Genomic DNA, 19,376 nt, shown 5'->3' with positions numbered 1-19,376 from the left:
GACGCTGAAATTATTATTATTTTTTATTAAAAAGTACAGTAGCACCAGCTCAATCCATCCTGTCCTTTCCTCTCAGCCGCCAGAGATGACCAGCACAGTGGCACACATAGTAAGCAGGAAGCAGGGAAACACTAAGGCTAATGAAACCAGTACCAGTTCATACATACACTGCCAAAAAGCCGATATGATTCACTTCGTCATTTCACTCGATCCAAATTAGTCATGAAAAGCAGTGTTTCTTTCCACACAGAGACATAAGAACATTTTGCAGCACTTCTCTGTACACCATGAATCCCACTCCAATTAGAAATGACTGCAGACTTAATCATGAGTTGACAGGGCAGAAAAATTTAAGTGAAATCATGCCCATTGCTATCCTGTCTAGCTAGAAGATATCTGAAGAATTGGGCACGTCATTGTCGTAAAATCTAAGTCAGCTGAATGTTCAATCAAATTGTATTTATTTAAATAATGTTTTCAAGTAGCATCCGCAGCGTTAATGCAGAAAGGTGGAAAACAGATGTCTGTGAGGCGCTAACAGGAAGTCCCTGGGCAACTCCTAACATCAGAGGATCAGGAGCATCCAAGTGATTCACATAGGAATCAGGCGAGGAGGGGGGCGACCTTTGGCCTTTGTTCTAATCAAAAGACAATTGCTCCGACTTGGCCGGGGGTGGTTAGGCTGTCAAGTTAAGCGAGATTTGAGATGCCAAACATAACCCCCTGTACAAGCATGGATAGGGAGACAAAAAAACTTGTCTCTGCAATTTGTTATATAACCATCAACCGGAAAAAGTGTTTTTAGTTTTTATCAACAAAAAAAAAAAAAGTGAAAATGCTGTTTCAACAGGACACGTGGAGCAACATTTAACCTACACAACTAAAAACTCTCTCCTCCTCCAACCACCATCCCCAGCCTCTACTGGAGGAGAGAACAGAAAGAGACAAATATAAACAGTAAGTCGACTGTGTTGAAGGAAATTGCCTCCCAGAAACACCGGCATTCGGCCAGCTCTGAGACATTCATCTGTCTTCTCCCTAGCCTGACTCATGGATAAGTGAGGTGGTGAGAGAGAGAGATAGGAGGGAGAAAGGGGGATGGAGAAGCAGTATGACAGAGTGAGAGATGGAGTGCGAGAGGGGGGAGACGGGACATCTGAAAGTTTTCAACCTGTGATCGCGGTAGGTGATGCGAATCGAAACCGGGGGCTCATCCAACAAGCGGGACAAAGGAATTTCCTCAGGATGGAATGCACCGAAGTGAGATAATATTAGGCAATTATTTTCACAAGGGCTGCCTGTGATATTTTTTGATTTTAGAGGAGTTCTAAGTATAAAAACATGAGCGGGGACAAGGGGAAAAAAGCAGTCACTGAAGGAGTTTGAGGATTGAGTTGTTTGGTGATGAACAGCACTGGTTTTTGCACGATTGAAAAAATGTGGATTATATAGCAACTCAGAAGGCGATACAAATGTACAGGACACAAGGGCTGTTGCCTTTGATGAAGGTAAGAAAGACAAACTATTTGTTCATCATTCTAAAATAAAAATCTGTCAAATCTACAGGAAATTGTTACTGTTTTTGATCAAAAAGTCTGAGAACTTCTGAGCTGTGCTTGAGTTAACGTCAGACTGTTAACTTTAAAGGAAGATATAAAATGTATGAGTTACTATTAATGATGACATGGGAAAAAAACATGTAGAAACTATTCAGAGGATGTGACTATATTGAGTGTAATATTATTGTAAATTAAATAAATGACCAAATATGCTTGTGTTTGCATAACTTTTATCTATAAAAATAGAGGGGGAATTCACAATTACCCTAGTGCCACAGACTTAAACCACTATGATATGCAGTGATTAAGCTATACGTGTTACAAGTAACTATATACACACTACAAAGCAATAGGGGAAAATTAAGGAAATTATTTTTTACAAATAAAATTGCTTTCAAAAGTGAAATGAAAATTAACCATAAACTTTCTTAAATGGTATGTTCAACACGGAACCCTGCATAATTTAACATTAGTTCAAGAAATAATTCTAGCCATGTATTTTTTTATGCCATGCAATCGTTTTTAACCTTACGTGTTTAAACATTTTGTTTGAAAATAAAATGTTCAAACCACTACACAAAGAGACCCAGAACGACCATGTTAGCAGTTGATAAAAAATTGTTTTAAACACACACAAAAAAAAATATGTAGAAAAACATGCCAGAGTTCAGCGCGCAAGCAAGCAGTGATTACAGCCCGATAGCCGTTTCCTTGGTCTAGAAACAATACTAATGACTGTGGAGGAAAATCCCATGACATTTGTTATGATAAATGTCTCTCATCATTAGGTCTTCACACGGAAACTAATGTCCAAGGGGTTTAACATTGTCTCTTTTGTTTCCTTCTAAAACTTTTAGTAGAAACTGGCCTGTTGTAGAGCGTACACAAACCAGAAGACAACGGCGCTCGGATTACGAGTCAGACAACACCCCTTTTACTGTAGAGCTACATTCTGTGCTTGGATTACTGCCTTGAACACGTTTTGAGGCAACCTGTTAAGTTTTGGAGCTGCTGGGCTTTTTTGATTGTGGCCCTTTTGGTTTATACGGTGCGCCCGAGTATGAGCCACCGCCCTGTGTACTGGACCTGAGCTGCCCTCCACCCACCCCTGCCCCTGCTCGCGGGACCCTGTGACCATGCTGACCAAGCCCCCTGAACCAGCCAGAGCAGAGCCCCAACCCGCGCCCAGCCCAGCCGTCCTCTCCACAGCAGCATGTCCCAGCCAGAGGCACTCCCGCTGGCGGCCAACGGTTCGGGGTCCGGGGAGGTGGCTGGTGCTCAGCTACGCTGGGCCGCCTTGCTCATCATTATGGTCATCATCCCCACCATTGGGGGCAACATCCTGGTCATCCTGGCAGTGTCGCTGGAGAGGAAGCTGCAGAATGCCACCAACTACTTCCTGATGTCCCTGGCGGTGGCCGACCTGCTGGTGGGACTCCTGGTGATGCCCATTGCCCTCATCACTGTGCTCTACAGTAAGTCACCTCAACATGGTTGACCCCTTGCCTTGCCATCAGAAAGGACCCATTCATTGGTACCTTCATTCAACCACTTGTAACTCAAGACCCTGCTGATACTAGGGTTGGGCGGAATACTGTATATGGGGTATTTTAAAATACCCACGGTATGATTTTCAAACACAAAATGTTCAATTGGTTCTTTTAAAATAAATACCTGCCGTCAACTTGTGTCAATAGATCAAGCAGATGGCATTCTTAATGAAAAAAATTATGGAACAGGCAAAATTAAGAAGCCATTCAACATACCATATATGACTGGCTCAAAGAGCACATGGAAACTTATGTGACAACCCTACTAATGGTTTCAGCTACATATCTTAGAATTATAAGTTTAACTATCTAAGATAGGCCAAATAAATTCTCACCAGCTCAGGGCTCCAGCTATGCATTTGGTTGACTAACCAAGTGTCTAGATGGCAAGATCAAGATGGCAAGATCAAGCTTCTTGGTTACAGCAGAGACAATCAACCCCTCCTGGATCAACATTTTTGCTATCTAATATTTGTTTTCTGTATGCAGAAAAACTTCTGAGTTAATTGTACAACTTTATGAACTGAGGTGTCTGTCTTCGCAATTAGTTTACGTTCGCGTGCGTTTTGTTTAAATCATAAAATGTAAAATGCAAAATGTCCACTTGTTTGCACTGACGATAATACTGTATACTCCCAGGACGGTACAGGATTTAGGTATGAACATCTGTATACAACCCAACCATAACTGATAGTAAAATGTACTGATCCTATAAGTGTGAACAGTTCATAGAACTGCAACACCATGATTGTCTCAACATCAACTTGAATTATTATTTTTGGCCCCAACACAGCTGCTGATTCAAGCACAAAGGCTGGCCTCTTACTTGTGTTTAGCTTGGCTCCCATCAATCAGGTTTAAATTGCACTTGGTCACCCCAGTTCCCATGGAGCCGCTATTACAAAGCTGCTGTCAGTTGAGACCAGAGAAACACCTGGAAATGTGCATTGCAAAGCAGAAATCCACCACTGTAGGTAGCCAAAATAGTTTTAATTGGATCTAGCAGATCTAGCATTCGATGACAAGAATTTGCCGCCTTCTTTTGTTTAACTGAACAACCGATCAAAAAAAATAAGCATGCATATTTATAATATAATATTTCAAGAACAGAAGTGTTTAAAAATCGGACACCACGAGAGATGCTGCTGAATCTCCGCCAGCTACAGTATAAACAAATTATAGCAGATGGCAAAAACACAAGATAGTGGACAATAAACAAGGTACTTCCTTTGGCTGTGTAATTACAGCAGAGGCACATTCACATCAGGTACTAATGATCACGATGACCCAATTTCTGCATGACTTTCACAAACGACTTTCCAATCACAAACCAACCTCTCCCTCGGCTCTCACACTCACTTAGGTCGAGAGGGAAAAATACAGATATAAGAGCGAACTGAAAAGATTTGCATTCGATTCCATTAAGTGACGTAGCTTTACAATTTATTTATTCGCCCTTTATTTAACTAGGCAAGTCAGTTAAGAACAAATTCTTATTTTCAATGACGGCCTACCGAGGAACAGTGCTGCCTTGTTCAGGGGCAGACGGACAGATTTTTACCTTGTCAACTCGGGCATTCGATCCAGCAACCTTTCGGTTACTAGCCCAACGCTCTAACCACTAGGCTACCTGCCGCCCCACAAATGCAGCTGTGTTTCAAAGTGCAGAATTAAAACGCTCCCTCTCTAGCAGAGTCCCCTGTCTCCTGACACAGAATTTATAGTCGAGCCACTACTCCTCATTCATGTTGTTGGAGTAAACGGCCCTGTGACATACACGCACCCCACCTCGACTGTGCTTGGCAGGAATCTGATCTCAAGTCATGCTTTCAGAAAACAGGCACCATCTTTGTATAAGAACCCTATGTGCCGTGCAAACAGTGGGCACGAGACTAACTAACTGTGTAGTGAGGGGGGGGGGGGGGGGGGGGGGGGGGGGCTCCATCCATCGGGCCTAGACGGAGGGAAATGAGAGGATCCGGCCTAGACGGAGGGAAATGAGAGGATCCGGCCTAGACGGAGGGAAATGAGAGGATCCGGCCTAGACGGAGGGAAAGGTTAGGATCCGGCCTAGACGGAGGGAAAGGTTAGGATCCGGCCTAGACGGAGGGAAAGGAGAGGATTCGGCCTAGACGGAGGGAAAGGTTAGGATCCGGCCTAGACGGAGGGAAAGGTTAGGATCCGGCCTAGACGGAGGGAAAGGTTAGGATCCGGCCTAGACGGAGGGAAAGGTTAGGATCCGGCCTAGACGGAGGGAAAGGTGAGGATCCGGCCTAGACGGAGGGGAAGGAGAGGATCAAAGTCAAGGCCATGTGATCACATAAATAACAGCCAGACGCTTCTAAAGAGTAGTAGCCCATGTTCAGTGGGAGGGGGGCTGTGTGTACGTGTGCGCACATGTAAGTTCGCACAGAACTCCATGTCTGAATGGGCGCACGGTACGTTTGTGCAGGGGCACCTGTCATTTCTCTACTGGCTGGAGACCGAGCACACAGCGGGGGGGGGGGGGGGGTCAGTGCTTCACGCCGAGCCTTTAGAGCCACTCGGCAGGGTGGGCCAGTTAAGGCCTGTGTACATCCAGGCCTACAGCTCTAAGAACAGTGTGTTCAGGCAAATGGCAAGAGGGAATCAGCGCAAACTTCCAAATACCACCTGACATTTACCAGAGGACAGAGACGAGATGTTGTAACTACAGTATTGTCACCGCTAATATATCACCCCCATTAAACACTACTCTCTAAATTCCCAATAAACCACAACAACCATTTGCTTAAAATAAACTTAAAGAAAGTAATAGCTAGTAATAGCCATTGCCTCAAACTAGTGAAGTGCAGTTCGACTCTTTTACTGACCAAAGAGTTGTACCCCCCCACCCCCGAGTTACTTGTACATTTATTTTTGTCATATGTTTGATCTGCTAGCCGAAATGAAGAGCAGCATTAATACGCGCTACTCTAGATTGTGCTGCAGCGTACATGTTTAGAACTGCTAATTGATTGCAAGGTGCACAAATGAATGCAATTAATTAATTATTGAATGCTATCGAAGAACAGGGATTTTTCTGCCATAATAATCCTTGGACAGGCCGCTGAAGCGTTTTCCAGTCCAAGCAGTGAACTTAAATAACTAAAACCAGATAAAGTATGTACAAAAGATAAATGGACCTAAATATTTGTAAATAATATAATCTTAGATAACTAACTGATCACCAGAATTAAAGCGAGACAGTCAGGGAAAATAGAAAATTCCGAAAACAATGCAGTATTAATTGTTGAGCAAAAAAACAGCATTAGCCACGGCAAAACGCATCGTATAGCAGGAAACTAGCTTTAAAACAGCAACGGGAAAAATTATCAGCTCCATGGAGAAATGTTTAGAATTGCAGGAAATTGGCTTACATTTAAAAAAATTAAAAATAAACTCTACACCACCAAAATTGGGGCGTTAAAACGTCATCTGAAACACCCCAGCCACACCCACCACCTAAGTCCCTTCTTGATCCAGAAAGAAATGCTGCAGTTCGCAAACGATATTGTGCTAATCTCCTCTCTCGATAGTCAACCAACTGCTTTCCCGCCAAGAGTCGTTCACAATCCATTTCGGTTGCGGCAGCAACTAGACCTCATTCCAAAGGTATCAATAAATAACTGTATTTGTATGCCTATCAATCACAAATGTACATGCATTGAATCACACTTTTATATGTCTCAGTCACAAATTACAGATTTAATAAGCCCCCTACGGTGAACGTGCGGCTTGTAGAATCATAATTCTTTTTTAGTTTCAGAGTTTTTAGTTCTTCGTTCATCAGTAGGGGGTCCTTACTGAATCTAATGAATTAAGATTATTTTGGAGTGAACGGAGTTGAAAAGATCAGTCATAAAAATAAAATAAAAAGACAAACTTCCCATCATCACCTCAAAACATCCAATATTAATGAGTTAAGTGAGCCCAATCATAATTAGACCTTCTTCCAAAATTAAACATTTTACTGGAGGAGGGCATGTCTAGTGTGCAATTGCTTTCGATAAGAGCTGTAAAGAAGTCCTGAGGGCTCCTTCCACATCTGCCCAGCAGATGAATGTAAGGCTTATAGCCAACACATTGAAAAATGACATGGTTCCAAAGGTTTGAAGGCTGCACTGTAGACTGACTACAGTGCTAAACTAACTAACATACAGCGCTAAACCAAAAACATACAGCTGACTAAGGCTTGGGTGACGAGAGAAAACAATTAAAGAAAAGCTATTTGAAGGATTCGGGAGGGGAGGGGGAATGCACTAACCATAGCGCCATATTTACGAGGTAGCACCATGAGAAGTGTTTACATGGCGGACAGATAAATGTTTACCTGAATATATTTGGGCCGTGGCATAAGACCTGGCAGTGCAGAAAACTTGTTCATTGTTCTATCATCAGAGTGAAGAGTAGAATGAAGATTAAGATTTCACGAAATAGCCCACCAAGGCCATAAGAGGATGACGACAGAACATTCTTACCCTTCTTCACTAATGAGCTTAAAACTGTTTCAGGGAGAGGTCACTCTTTTGCAAGACAAGCTTCGACCCCAGACTTACCCTGTCTCCACACACACACACACGACTGGTAGGGCCTAGGTTTAGATCTACGTTTCCCACTCAACCAGCACGGTCTTTTAGCCTAAACTTCACCATAATTCATTTTGAGAACCCTGGAAAATGTTATTAAGTCAAAACATGCCTGATTTAAAAATGTAAACAACACCTCCAAGCGATCCATTTAGTGCTCTGGCAGAAAGCTTTATACAGAGAAAAATACAACGTATAAATTAATGCTGCCTTGAAGGACGTCGGTTCAGAATAGAAAACTCTAGAAGGCCTGTTGTTAAAGCCTTCAAAAGAAGACAATTATTTTCATCTGTGGGACATCGATTGTCAATCAAATTCCACGGAGTGCCGAGTGTCCGCGGGTTTTCACTCCACCCTTGTACTTAATTGATGATTTAAGGTAATTAATTAGTAAGGAACTCCCCTCACCTGGTTTTCTAGGTCTCAAAAGGAAAAACCAAAAACCTGCATACTGATTTGAGACACCCCTAATCTACAGTGCCTTCGGAAAGTATTCAGACCACTTGACATTTTCCACATTTTGTTACATTGCAGCCTTATTCTAAAATATATAAAATAAAAATCCTCAGTAACCCACACACACACACACACACACACACACACAATACCCCATAATGACAAAGCGAAAACAGTTGTAGAAATGTTGGCAAATTTCTTAAAAATAAAACAGAAATAGCTAATTTACCTAAGTATTTAGACACTTTGCTATGAGACTCGAAATTGAGCTCAGGTGCATCCTGTTTCCATTGATCATCCTTGAGATTATTCTGCAACTTGATTGGAGTCCTCTTGTGCTAAATTCAATTGATTGGACATGATTTGGAAAGGCACACACACCAGTCTATATAAGGTCCCACAGTTGACAGTACATGTCAGAGCAAAAACCAAGCCAAGAGGTCAAAAAAAATTGTGTCAGGTGCAGGATTGTGACGAGGCAAAATCTAGGGAAGGGTACCACAGAATTTCTGCAGCATTGAAGGTCCCCAAGAACACAGTGGTCTCCATCAATGTTAAATGGAAGAAGTTTGGAACCACCAAGACTCTTCCTTAAGCTGGCCGCCCGGCAAACTGAGCAATTGGGGGAGAAGGGCCTTGGTCAGGGAGGTGACCAAGAACCCGATGGTCACTGACAGAGCTCCAGAGATCCTCTGTGGAGATGGGAGAACCTTCCAGAAGGACAACCATCTCTGCAGCACTCCACCAATCATGCCTTTATGGTAGAGTGGCCAGACGGAAGCCACTCCTCAATAAAAAAGGCACGACAGCCCGCTTGGAGTTTGCCAAAAGGCACCTAAAGACTCTGACCATGAGCAACAAGATTCTCTGTTCTGATGAAACCAAGATTGAACTTTTTGACCTCTATGCCCAGTGTCACGTCTGGAAGAAGCTTGGCACCATCCCTACAGTGAAGCATGGTCATCATGCTGTGGGGATATTTTTCAGCGGCAGGGACTGGGAGACTAGTCAGGAGAGGGAAAGATGAATGGAGCAATGTAGAGATCCTTGATGAAAACCTGCGCCAGAGCGCAAAGGACCTCAGACTGGGGTGAAGGTTCAACTTCCAACAGAACAACAACCCTAAGCACACAGCCAAGACAACGCAAGAGTGGCTTCGGGACAAGTCTCAATGTCCATGAGGTCCAGCCAGAGCCCGGACTTGAACCCTATCAAACATCTCTGGAGAGACCCGAAAATAGCTGTGCAGCAAGAATGGATGGGAGAAACTCCCCAAATACAGGTGTGCCAAGCTTGTAGCGTCATACCCAAGAAGACTCAGTGTTGTAATCGCTGCCAAAGGTGCTTCAACAAAGTACTGAGGAAAGAGTTTGAATACTTATTAAAAATAAAACTATCACATTTACATAAGTTGGCAAACATTTCTAAAAAACTGTTTTTGCCTTTGGGGTATTGTGTGTAGATTGATTTAAATAGTTTTCCCCCTTCATCAATTTTAGAATACGGCTGTAACGTAACGTAACAGAATGCGGAAAAGGTCAAGGGGTCTGAATACTTTCCGAAGGCACTGTATATCATACAGAAAAACTATAAAACAATTGTGACAACTAGATCAACTTTTACCAGATTTAGGATGAGTTCCTCTTACAGAAGAACAAAAGGCTTCTCATATAAAATATGGAAGCCCTTAAGAACTGTGGGCATGTCTTGTATAATCAGAGCCTGACAGACATCAATGACTCAGGTCAGATCGTTTACACCCCGGTATTTGCTGGAACGGGGACATTTTCTAAAAAATAAGCAATAATCATGATTAACATAATGACAATAATACTGCTTAGACACAGCCCTTTACCAAGACAGCGATCTCAGCTTTGTTTTTATTTGAGTCCAAATCAGCTTTTTCCCCAACTCTGGAATGGTGACCTCACCTTAGAGGTTGGTAGCTCTGTTATCATAGAATTCTCTTCCTCTCCCTCTCTCTTGAAGCTGGTGTACTGCAAGGACTTCACACGTTTGTCTTAGAAATGTGGCCTTGGATGGACACCTCTGTAGCCTTGGCAACACTTATATCAAAAACTTTACCAGCAGACAGATTTTTTTTTTTAAATCTGGTATAAGCACACAATATCCTCACGTAGAATTTGTTGATTATTATTCCCATCGGAAAAAATTCTTTGCCCATATTAAATAGACAGATGACAGCCATTACAAAATGGCCCACAAAAAAAATATACTCTTAGAAAGTAGCCTACCTATCAAAGTATAAATATACCACAGAAAATATTTCTAAATTAAAAAAGGAGAAAAGGCAAGTGGTGCGTGGAGCTGAACAAAGCCCCTGAAACGGTGTGCAGTAGACGTGGAGCTGAACAAAGCCCCTGAAATGGTGTGCAGTAGACGTGGAGCTGAACAAAGCCCCTGAAATGGTGTGCAGTAGACCCCCAATAAAATGAATGCCCATTACATTCATAGGGCACACATAGAACACTAAAATATTGTGATCAACTGTGTATTTATTTTATCATTTAATATGTATACACAATTAAAAGTAATACTTGTTAATTAACAAAAAAATAAACATATCCACTAATGCTTGAATTATGAAATACAAGTCATCAGCAAAACAGGTTAACAAGAAAATCATTCAAGAACCTTTCCAACACACAATCCAGCCCAATTATGGTGCAATTTCACGCCCGGGACCCAAAATAAACAAACACGTCTGGTGAGAAGGGGCCAGAACACATCTACATCAAGAACATAGCGGTTTCAGCTCCATACAAAGAGTCATAAGAAGCATTTCTCGGCAGTAAATTAACTATTTACTAAAATGAACAGAATTGGTTACATCAGAGATGGTTTTAAATCATTAGCTATTGAAACGCATCTCCCCAAAGCTGGTGGCGTCACTGATGTCCACAACACAAGTTCTGTTTAGAACGCAAAAGGTTTGCTGGACAAAATGGGACTAATCAGAAATTAGTCCCATTTTCAAAACGGGCTACTTCCTCCTCAGGAATTAAAAACATAAAACACCTGTGTCATACGCCACTAAAGTAAGAGAAATGGCATGACTAAATGTCCAACATCTTCACACTTCATTTCCTATTAGAAAAATATCCCAGATTTCCACCTTTTATTTTGGCGTCTTTGACAAATCTCCATTCGCCTCCGACACACAAAGCCCATGTAGTCCTTGACATTATAAACGCAACAATTTCAACGATTTTACTGAGTTACAATTCATATAAGGAAAATCAGTCAATTTAAATAAATGAATTAAACCCTAACCTATGGATTTCACGACTGGTCAGGGGCGCAGCCATGGGTGGGCCTGAGAAGGGGGAGCCAACCCCCCCCCCCCTCCACTGGGGGAGCCAGGCCCAGCCAATCATGAGTTTTTCACCACAAAAGGGCTTTATTACAGACAGAAATACTCTTCAGTTTCATCAGTTGTCCGGGTCGCTGGTCTTAGACAATCCCACAGGTGAAGAAGCCGGTTGTGGAGGTCCTGGGCTGGAATGGTTACACGTGGTCTGCGGTTACGAGATCGGTTGGACGTACTGCCAAATTCTCTAAAATGACGTTGTAGGCGGCTTATGGTAGAGAAATTTACATTAAATTATCTAGCAACAGCTCTGATGGAAATTCCTACAGTCAGAATGCCAATTGCACACTAGCTCAAAACTTGAGACAACTGTGGAATTGTGTTGTGTGACATAACTGTACATTTTAGTGGCTTTTATTCCCTAGCACAAGGTGCACCTGTGTAATGATCGTGCTGTTTAATCAGCTTCTTGATATTCAACACCTGTCAGGTGGATGGATTATCTTGGCAAAGGAGAAATGCAGTGGTGTAAAAAGTACCCAATTGTCATGCTTGAGTAAAAGTAATGATTAATTTTCTATTAAGGTGTGACCCAGTAAAATCCTACTTGATTAAAAGTCTAAAAGAATTTGGTTTTATATATGCACACACTTAAGTATAAAAAGTAAAAGTATAAATCAGTTCAAATTCCTTATATTGAGCAAAGCAGATGGCCACATTTCTTAGTTTTAAAAAAAACATTTATGTACAGATAGCCAGGGGCACGCTCCGACGAAGCATGTGTTTAGTGAGTCCACCAGTTCAGAGGCAGTAGGGATGACCAGGGAGGTTCGGTTGATAAGTATGTCAATCAGACCACATTTTCCTGTCCTGCTAAGGCTAAGCATTCAAAACGTAACAAGTACTTTTGGGTGAGAGGGAAAATGTATGGAGTAAAAGTACATTCTTTTCTTTAGGAATTTAGTGGAGTAAAAGTTGTACAGATAAGAACTTTTTACTTAAGTCGTTATTTGGGGGGGGGGGGTAAGTAATTTACATCACTGGAGAAATGCTCACTAACATGGATATATTCAAATTTGTGCACAAAATCAAGAGAATTGTTTTTTTGCACATATGGAACATTTCTGGGTTCTTTTATTTCAGCTCATGCACTTTACATATTGCGTTTTATATTTTTGTTCAGTGTAGATGGTAATAAATTACTTTAATGGCTATTATGTAGATTTTTACAATGACTTATAGGCACTGAAATCCAAATTGGCTCCCCTCAGGGTGAAAAAAAAAGAAAGATTTAGCACCACAGTAATGAAGTTTGAGAATTTGTCGAGAAAGGCATGGCTTAAATCTCAAATGGTTCTGTATTGGCCTATGAGAGCAGCTAACAATCCAATGCTTCCCATCATCTGTCTGTTTCTCAGATTCCGGGTGGCCTCTTCCGGAGTTTCTCTGCCCAATCTGGCTCTTCCTGGACGTCCTGTTCTCCACAGCGTCCATCATGCACCTGTGTGCCATCTCACTGGACCGCTACATCGCCATCAAGAAGCCCATTCAGCACAGCCAGTATAAGTCCAGGGCCAAAGCCATGGCCAAGATAGCAGTGGTGTGGTTCATATCTATTGGTAAGCTGCTCTGTTTGTTTTGGTCCTATGTTGATATCAGGATCATTCTCCAATGCGTTGTCTGAACCAGTTTTTTTACGCTATGTCATTGCAGTTCAATTCCTTAGCTATTGTCACGTGACATGTCTCAGAAAAGCCAGATGCAATAAAAGCTATTTAAAAACGTTTACGTACAGTACCTCGCTTAAACTTAACCCCGACTAACACATTGTAAAACAGTAACAGAGCATCATAGTGTTAGCAGTCAAGGGGGACCTGTGGGAAAACACAGTTAATGAGCCAGAGAGATTTACACAAAACCAGCATCAAATTAAAAAGGGAGGTTTAAATGATAGAGTATGCCCCCAGGAATGAAATTAGCTTCACTGCCCTTGTGATGAGCGTAGTGAAACACAAGGCTTACAATTGCAAAAAAATATGTGCGCTATCTTTGAGCAGTAGAACGACTTTACAAATTTGCTACAACGTTATGGATCACAGATTTGTTTTTCAGAAAAGTTTAAGCCAAAATAACATTCAAGACAAAACCAAGCATTCAAACCACAACCTTATTTGAGGACTCCTGGACCAGTAACCATTTGACTCTTCACAATAAGCATAAAATGTGCACTGCGGAACAGATAGGAATCTGCAATTTTACAAAACTGAATAGCAAAGCAACGCTAAAGAGCCTCTGGTATTTTCAGTAAAATTAGGTTACGAGACAAAAGGACATTTGGACTGAAGAGGATAAGGGGCAAGGGATAAAGCTAAGGACCATAAGTTTAGTCCATAAACAAGGGTGAGATGGAGCAGCTGAACCACTGGAATTCTCTTCACACAGAACATGTTTCATACGAGGGAACGTCAGACAAACTGGGTTTCCCATATTTTGGCCCAATGTTAAGCATATACCCAAATGGGTAATTTGACAAAGTGCAATAAGACAGACATAAACATTGTTTTATTTTTCTGATTGATGGGCTTCTTATCACTTTCTTGCCCACTGTTCGAGTCTGTATTGTTAATGACTGGCCAGTGAACCCTTGGTAAATAAGCACACTGGTTTCCATTTAAATGATATGTTATATACACTGCTCAAAAAAATAAAGGGAACACTTAAATAACACAATGTAACTCCAAGTCAATCACACTTCTGTGAAATCAAACTGTCCACTTAGGAAGCAACACTGATAGACAACAAATTTCACAAGCTGTTGTGCAAATGGAATAAACAAAAGGTGGAAATTATAGGCAATTAGTAAGACACTCCCAAAAAAGGAATGGTTCTGCAGGTGGTGACCACACACCACTTCTCAGTTCCTATGCTTCCTGGCTGATGTTTTGGTCACATTTGAATGCTGGCGGTGCTTTCACTCTAGTGGTAGCATGAGACGGTGTCTACAACCCACACAAGTGGCTCAGGTAGTGCAGCTCATCCAGGATGGCACATCAATGCGAGCTGTGGCAAAAAGGTTTGTTGTGTCTGTCAGCGTAGTGTCCAGAGCATGGAGGCGCTACCAGGAGACAGGCCAGTACATCAGGAGACGTGGAGGAGGCCGTAGGAGGGCAACAACCCAGCAGCAGGACCGCTACCTCCGCCTTTGTGCAAGGAGGTGCACTGCCAGCGCCCTGCAAAATGACCTCCACCAGGCCACAAATGTGCATGTGTCTGCTCAAACAGTCAGAAACAGACTCCATGAGGGTGGTATGAGGGCCCGACGTCCACAGGTGGGGGGTTGTGCTTACAGCCCAACACCGTGCAGGACGTTTGGCATTTGCCAGAGAACACCAAGATTGTCAAATTCGCCACTGGCGCCCTGTGCTCTTCACAGATGAAAGCAGGTTCACACTGAGCACATGTGACAGACGTGACAGAGTCTGGAGACGCCGTGGAGAACGTTCTGCTGCCTGCAACATCCTCCAGCATGACCGGTTTGGCGGTGGGTCAGCCATGGTGTGGGGTGGCATTTCTTTGTGGGGCCGCACAGCCCTCCATGTGCTCGCCAGAGGTAGCCTGACTGCCATTAGGTACCGAGATGAGATCCTCAGACCCCTTGTGAGACCATATGCTGACACATGCACATTTGTGGCCAAACCTTCTTGCCACAGCTCGCATTGATGTGTCATCCTGGATGAACTGCACTACCTGAGCCACTTGTGTGGGTTGTAGACTCCGTCTCATGCTACCACTAGAGTGAGAGCACCGCCAGCATTCAAAAGTGACCAAAACATCAGCCAGGAAGCATAGGAACTGAGAAGTGGTACTGGAAAGCTAAACTTATATATATATATCTCATCACACCACCTGCAGAATCACTCCTTTTTAGGGGGTGTATATATATATGCTTTCCAGTATGAAATGAAATTTAACACCCCTATTCTCATTAACATCGTTAGCCATGGCGGTTCCTCTGGCTGAAGCATTTAGGAGACTGGTGTGAGGACTTGGCAGAGTTTAGCCTGGCATTAATCAAGTTAAGTTTTATTAGGTCACATGTACAGGATACACATGGTATACACCATCCAACGACATGCTTACTAGCAGGTTAATGGAATTCATAGGGCGTTCAGACTCGTTCACAACAGCACGCTCTCAGTTTTCATCTCAGGGCTAAGGTTCTACACATCGACTTTCTTTCGGCGAGCAAAACCAGACTATTGCTTAGAGAGTTACGCGAGCAGCACTTAGACGCCACGACAGTACAAGGGTCTCTTCGTCCAGGGTGTAGTGCTCACGGTCACTGTATTATAGCTGGCAATATATGGTTTGTTTATTTGATTTTTAAGCAAAGAATGAGAACTTCCAGAAGTCCCAGAATGACCCTTTGCGCTACCTCTGCTGTCCTCAGTGGTGAAAGCCTGAAACTTTAAACAGAGTTGTACTCTGGCAGCATCAAAAGGAAAAGCAGATGTGGACATTTCATGTCCTATAATAAAATGCAAAAAAGAAAAGCAGCATAAAGTGTCCACTGGCTGTGAGAGGATCCTGTCTCTACTCCCAAACACATTTAATCCCAAACAACCAAAGTTGTTAGTCTTTCCATCTTACACTGTGTAGAGACAACAAAGTTTGGATTGATGATTTGACTGACCAAACTTTTCTCTCTCACACAGGTATCGCAATTCCCATTCCCATCAAGGGGCTGAGAAACTACCATCTTCCCAACAATGTCACCTTTAACAGCAACCACACATGCCTACTGAAACCAGACAGCTTCCGAGAATTCATCATGTTTGGCTCCATGACAGCTTTTTTCATCCCTTTGACTATCATGATGGTCATCTACCTGCTCACCATCCAGGTGCTGCGCAAGAAAGCCTTTCTGCTAAGGTCAAAGGTGACCCAACGCTTCACTCGCCCAACTGTCTCCTCAGTCTTCCAGGGGGAGCAGTCCGTGGCTTCTCCCACAACGGAGAAAATGCCAGGAAAATCCATTTCTCCCGCCAACCCAATCATAGTTGACGAGATCCCCATCCGTCGCATGTCCACCATAGGCAAGAAGTCCATGCAGAACCTGACCAATGAGCAGCGTGCCTCCAAGGTGCTGGGCATCGTCTTCCTTCTGTTTGTGGTCATGTGGTGCCCATTCTTCATCACCAACATCACCTCTGTGCTTTGCGCCAGCTGCGACGTCCATGTGATCGGCCGTCTGATGGAGATCTTCGTGTGGGTGGGCTACGTGTCATCGGGCATCAATCCGCTGGTCTACACCCTCTTCAACAAGACCTTCCGCCAGGCCTTCACACGCTACATCACCTGTAACTACAGCAGCACCACTAACACGCCAGCCAGGCAAACTAGGGAACAGCATGGCTGCAGGAATCTGACACGGATCTCCTTCCATTCATCTGTGGCGGAAAACTCCAAGCTGTTTATGAAGCGGGGGATGAAGAACGGCATCGAGCCGGTGAGCTATCAGAGCCCGCCAAGGCGACGGCAAGCGCCCATGCAGTCCTCTGCTAGCTTTGTACTGGACAGTCTGCTCCTTACAGAGAATGAGGATTGCAAACCCGAAGAGCATGTCAGTTATGTGTAGTGCAAAAGGAAATAATTCGAACCAGAAAGTCACGTGAAAAAAGACAGACCAGGCTTGAGTTGTCCAGGGGTTCAGGTGACAAGACACCTTCCTTGAGCATCACTTCTGTGGATTCGGTGCTATTAAAAGAAAACACCGTGTGCTCTCAAGGGCAAAACGAAAGGAGATGCCGATCTCTGTCAAACACTTTGGCCAGAAAGAAGAGGCCCTCAGATTCTGTACAGAGATTGCTGAACATTAGGAGTAAAATGAGACAGCAAATAGGTGCGTCGAGTTAGTTACCCTAAATAAAAGACAAGCCCTACAACGCTCAGGTCGGATTGTCCTTAAGGAGGCCGCCAGACAGATAAGGAATGAAGACAGACTGTCTGGAAACACTCTCAGTGGATACAATGTCTATTCCCATGTACCCTGGGCTATTTGGATGTCTGCTATCGACAATTTCCATGGAGGAGATGACATGCTTACCAATTGAAAGGACAAACACTCCTCCCACATAAACTAGACATTCAGCCTCCACATCACACAGAGTTCTGAAGAAGAATACACCATAAATGCCCCCCATTTTAACTGCAATGTTTTGGTAAGTGTTTTTTATAAACTGTGAACAGATGTTATAAAAAGTCACAAGTCCTATTTTCCCCAAAGTGTTATAATAATCCACTTTGATGTTTATATATAAATGCAACAGACAATACCTTTGCAAATGGGAAGCTTGTCAAATACAAAATGTATAGCGTATGAATGGATGTGTGATGGTTCAGAAATGTATAAAACTGTGCTTGGCTTAAAGAAAAGCTGTGTCCTTTTTTACAGTTCTTAAGAGGATCTTGAAAGCAGATGTAACTACAGACCAAGTCATCTTATTTTAAACACGTCGTCTTTTTCTCTGAAAATATATGTTTTGCGGCCGCAACGACCGATCTACTGTGTCACTTTCTTTAGAGTTTATATAGTGTCTCCTTGATGGGGTGGTAATGAAGCAAAGCAAAGCTAACTGGACATGGGAGCCAAAATAAACACACCATAAACTACTGCGCTAGGAGTTCATCGTCACAAACAACGACTACGAGGAGGCTGAATCTGGAACGTAAGTGCGTAGGGACATGACCGCTTTATGAGGGGAAATAAAAAAAGGGCATTTTGATTAATTCTCCGTACCTGTGAATTAAGTGATGTTACAACTCAAAAACAATTGACTTTACATGAACCTAAAAAAAAGTGTTTATGGTTAGTGTACCAAATTAGTCCACAGCATAAAATCTATAATATTAAATCCCAAGGAACTACAACATGGCCAGAAATGTAATGAGAGAGTCCATGTTTGGTTCATATACAACTTCCGATGCATATTTCTGCCATCATGAGACTAGTCGGTGGGGAGGAATATACCCATGGCCTTTCAAAGCAGTTGGGGAGTGAGAGACGCCAGCACACCAGCGTTCACTCTGATCTTTGACCCACTCAGAGACAGCAGCTCCGAGCACCACGTCCTGGTTTCCTAAGACTGTAAGGGGGCCTGGAAGCCATGGGGGAGTGGGAGCTCAGCTGAATTGTTGCCGCTCAGGAGGATCGCTAAACAGAGGAAGGATTTACACAAGGTCTATCTAACAGCCAATTGATCATGGGAATATCGCATAGCCTTTTTTGGGCTTAAAAAAGTCCCTCCATTTTCCTCTGCTTGGCTCGGTGCCATTTAATGCTGCCTGATGCTGTTTAATGCTGCAGTAATGCCTGATGGGTAAATTCACGTCAGAGAATGAGTGATAAGCCTCCGTAAACAGACCTTAAAACAATAATGTGACTCGGGAGGATGACATGAAGCCAACGTTCTCAGACACTAAACTACCTGTAAGGAACCAGGAAGTTATTATATCCTCTCAGCTAAAAATGAACCTAAATTCTGTCATCCATTTGATGAGATGCTGATCACTATGTCATATTGATAATCCGCATGTAAACCAATCACAGGATCACTTAAGAGTGCCAAAACTAGGAAAGTGAGGGATAGTTTGCAGCTGATCAATGTAGGTTAGGCTATCCTTTCTGAAAAGTAAAATCACTTCCAAAAGGGTGTCATATCTTTGATCATGAATTGCATTTAAAAATTACAAGAGACTACTGAAAACCATTGCACAGACCAAAACAAGGGTGGTTCAAAGATTATTCATGTTCCATAGATTTAACTTGGACATGAAACAAATTCTCACATTGCTGAAACTTAAGCACACTTTC

At 42.8% G+C, this 19,376-nt stretch overlaps 2 protein-coding genes across 4 annotated transcripts in view; one reads left to right on the top strand and one right to left on the bottom strand.

The window, feature by feature from the left end:
- Positions 1–19,376, bottom strand: part of psmd1 (proteasome 26S subunit, non-ATPase 1) — a 64,294-nt gene that overhangs the window by 30,187 nt on the left and 14,731 nt on the right. The window lies entirely within an intron of this gene.
- Positions 858–17,938, top strand: htr2b (5-hydroxytryptamine (serotonin) receptor 2B, G protein-coupled). The gene is made up of 4 exons (XM_055940895.1): positions 858–1,508; positions 2,417–3,034; positions 12,922–13,122; positions 16,219–17,938. Exons 2-4 carry the CDS (start codon positions 2,773–2,775, stop codon positions 17,139–17,141), a joined length of 1,386 nt encoding a protein of 461 aa, XP_055796870.1. The 5' UTR covers positions 858–1,508; positions 2,417–2,772; the 3' UTR covers positions 17,142–17,938.

Source organism: Salvelinus fontinalis, chromosome 12 (genome assembly GCF_029448725.1).
Source record: "Salvelinus fontinalis isolate EN_2023a chromosome 12, ASM2944872v1, whole genome shotgun sequence".
NCBI lineage: Eukaryota > Metazoa > Chordata > Actinopteri > Salmoniformes > Salmonidae > Salvelinus > Salvelinus fontinalis.
This window is presented reverse-complemented; position numbering and strand designations above follow the sequence as displayed.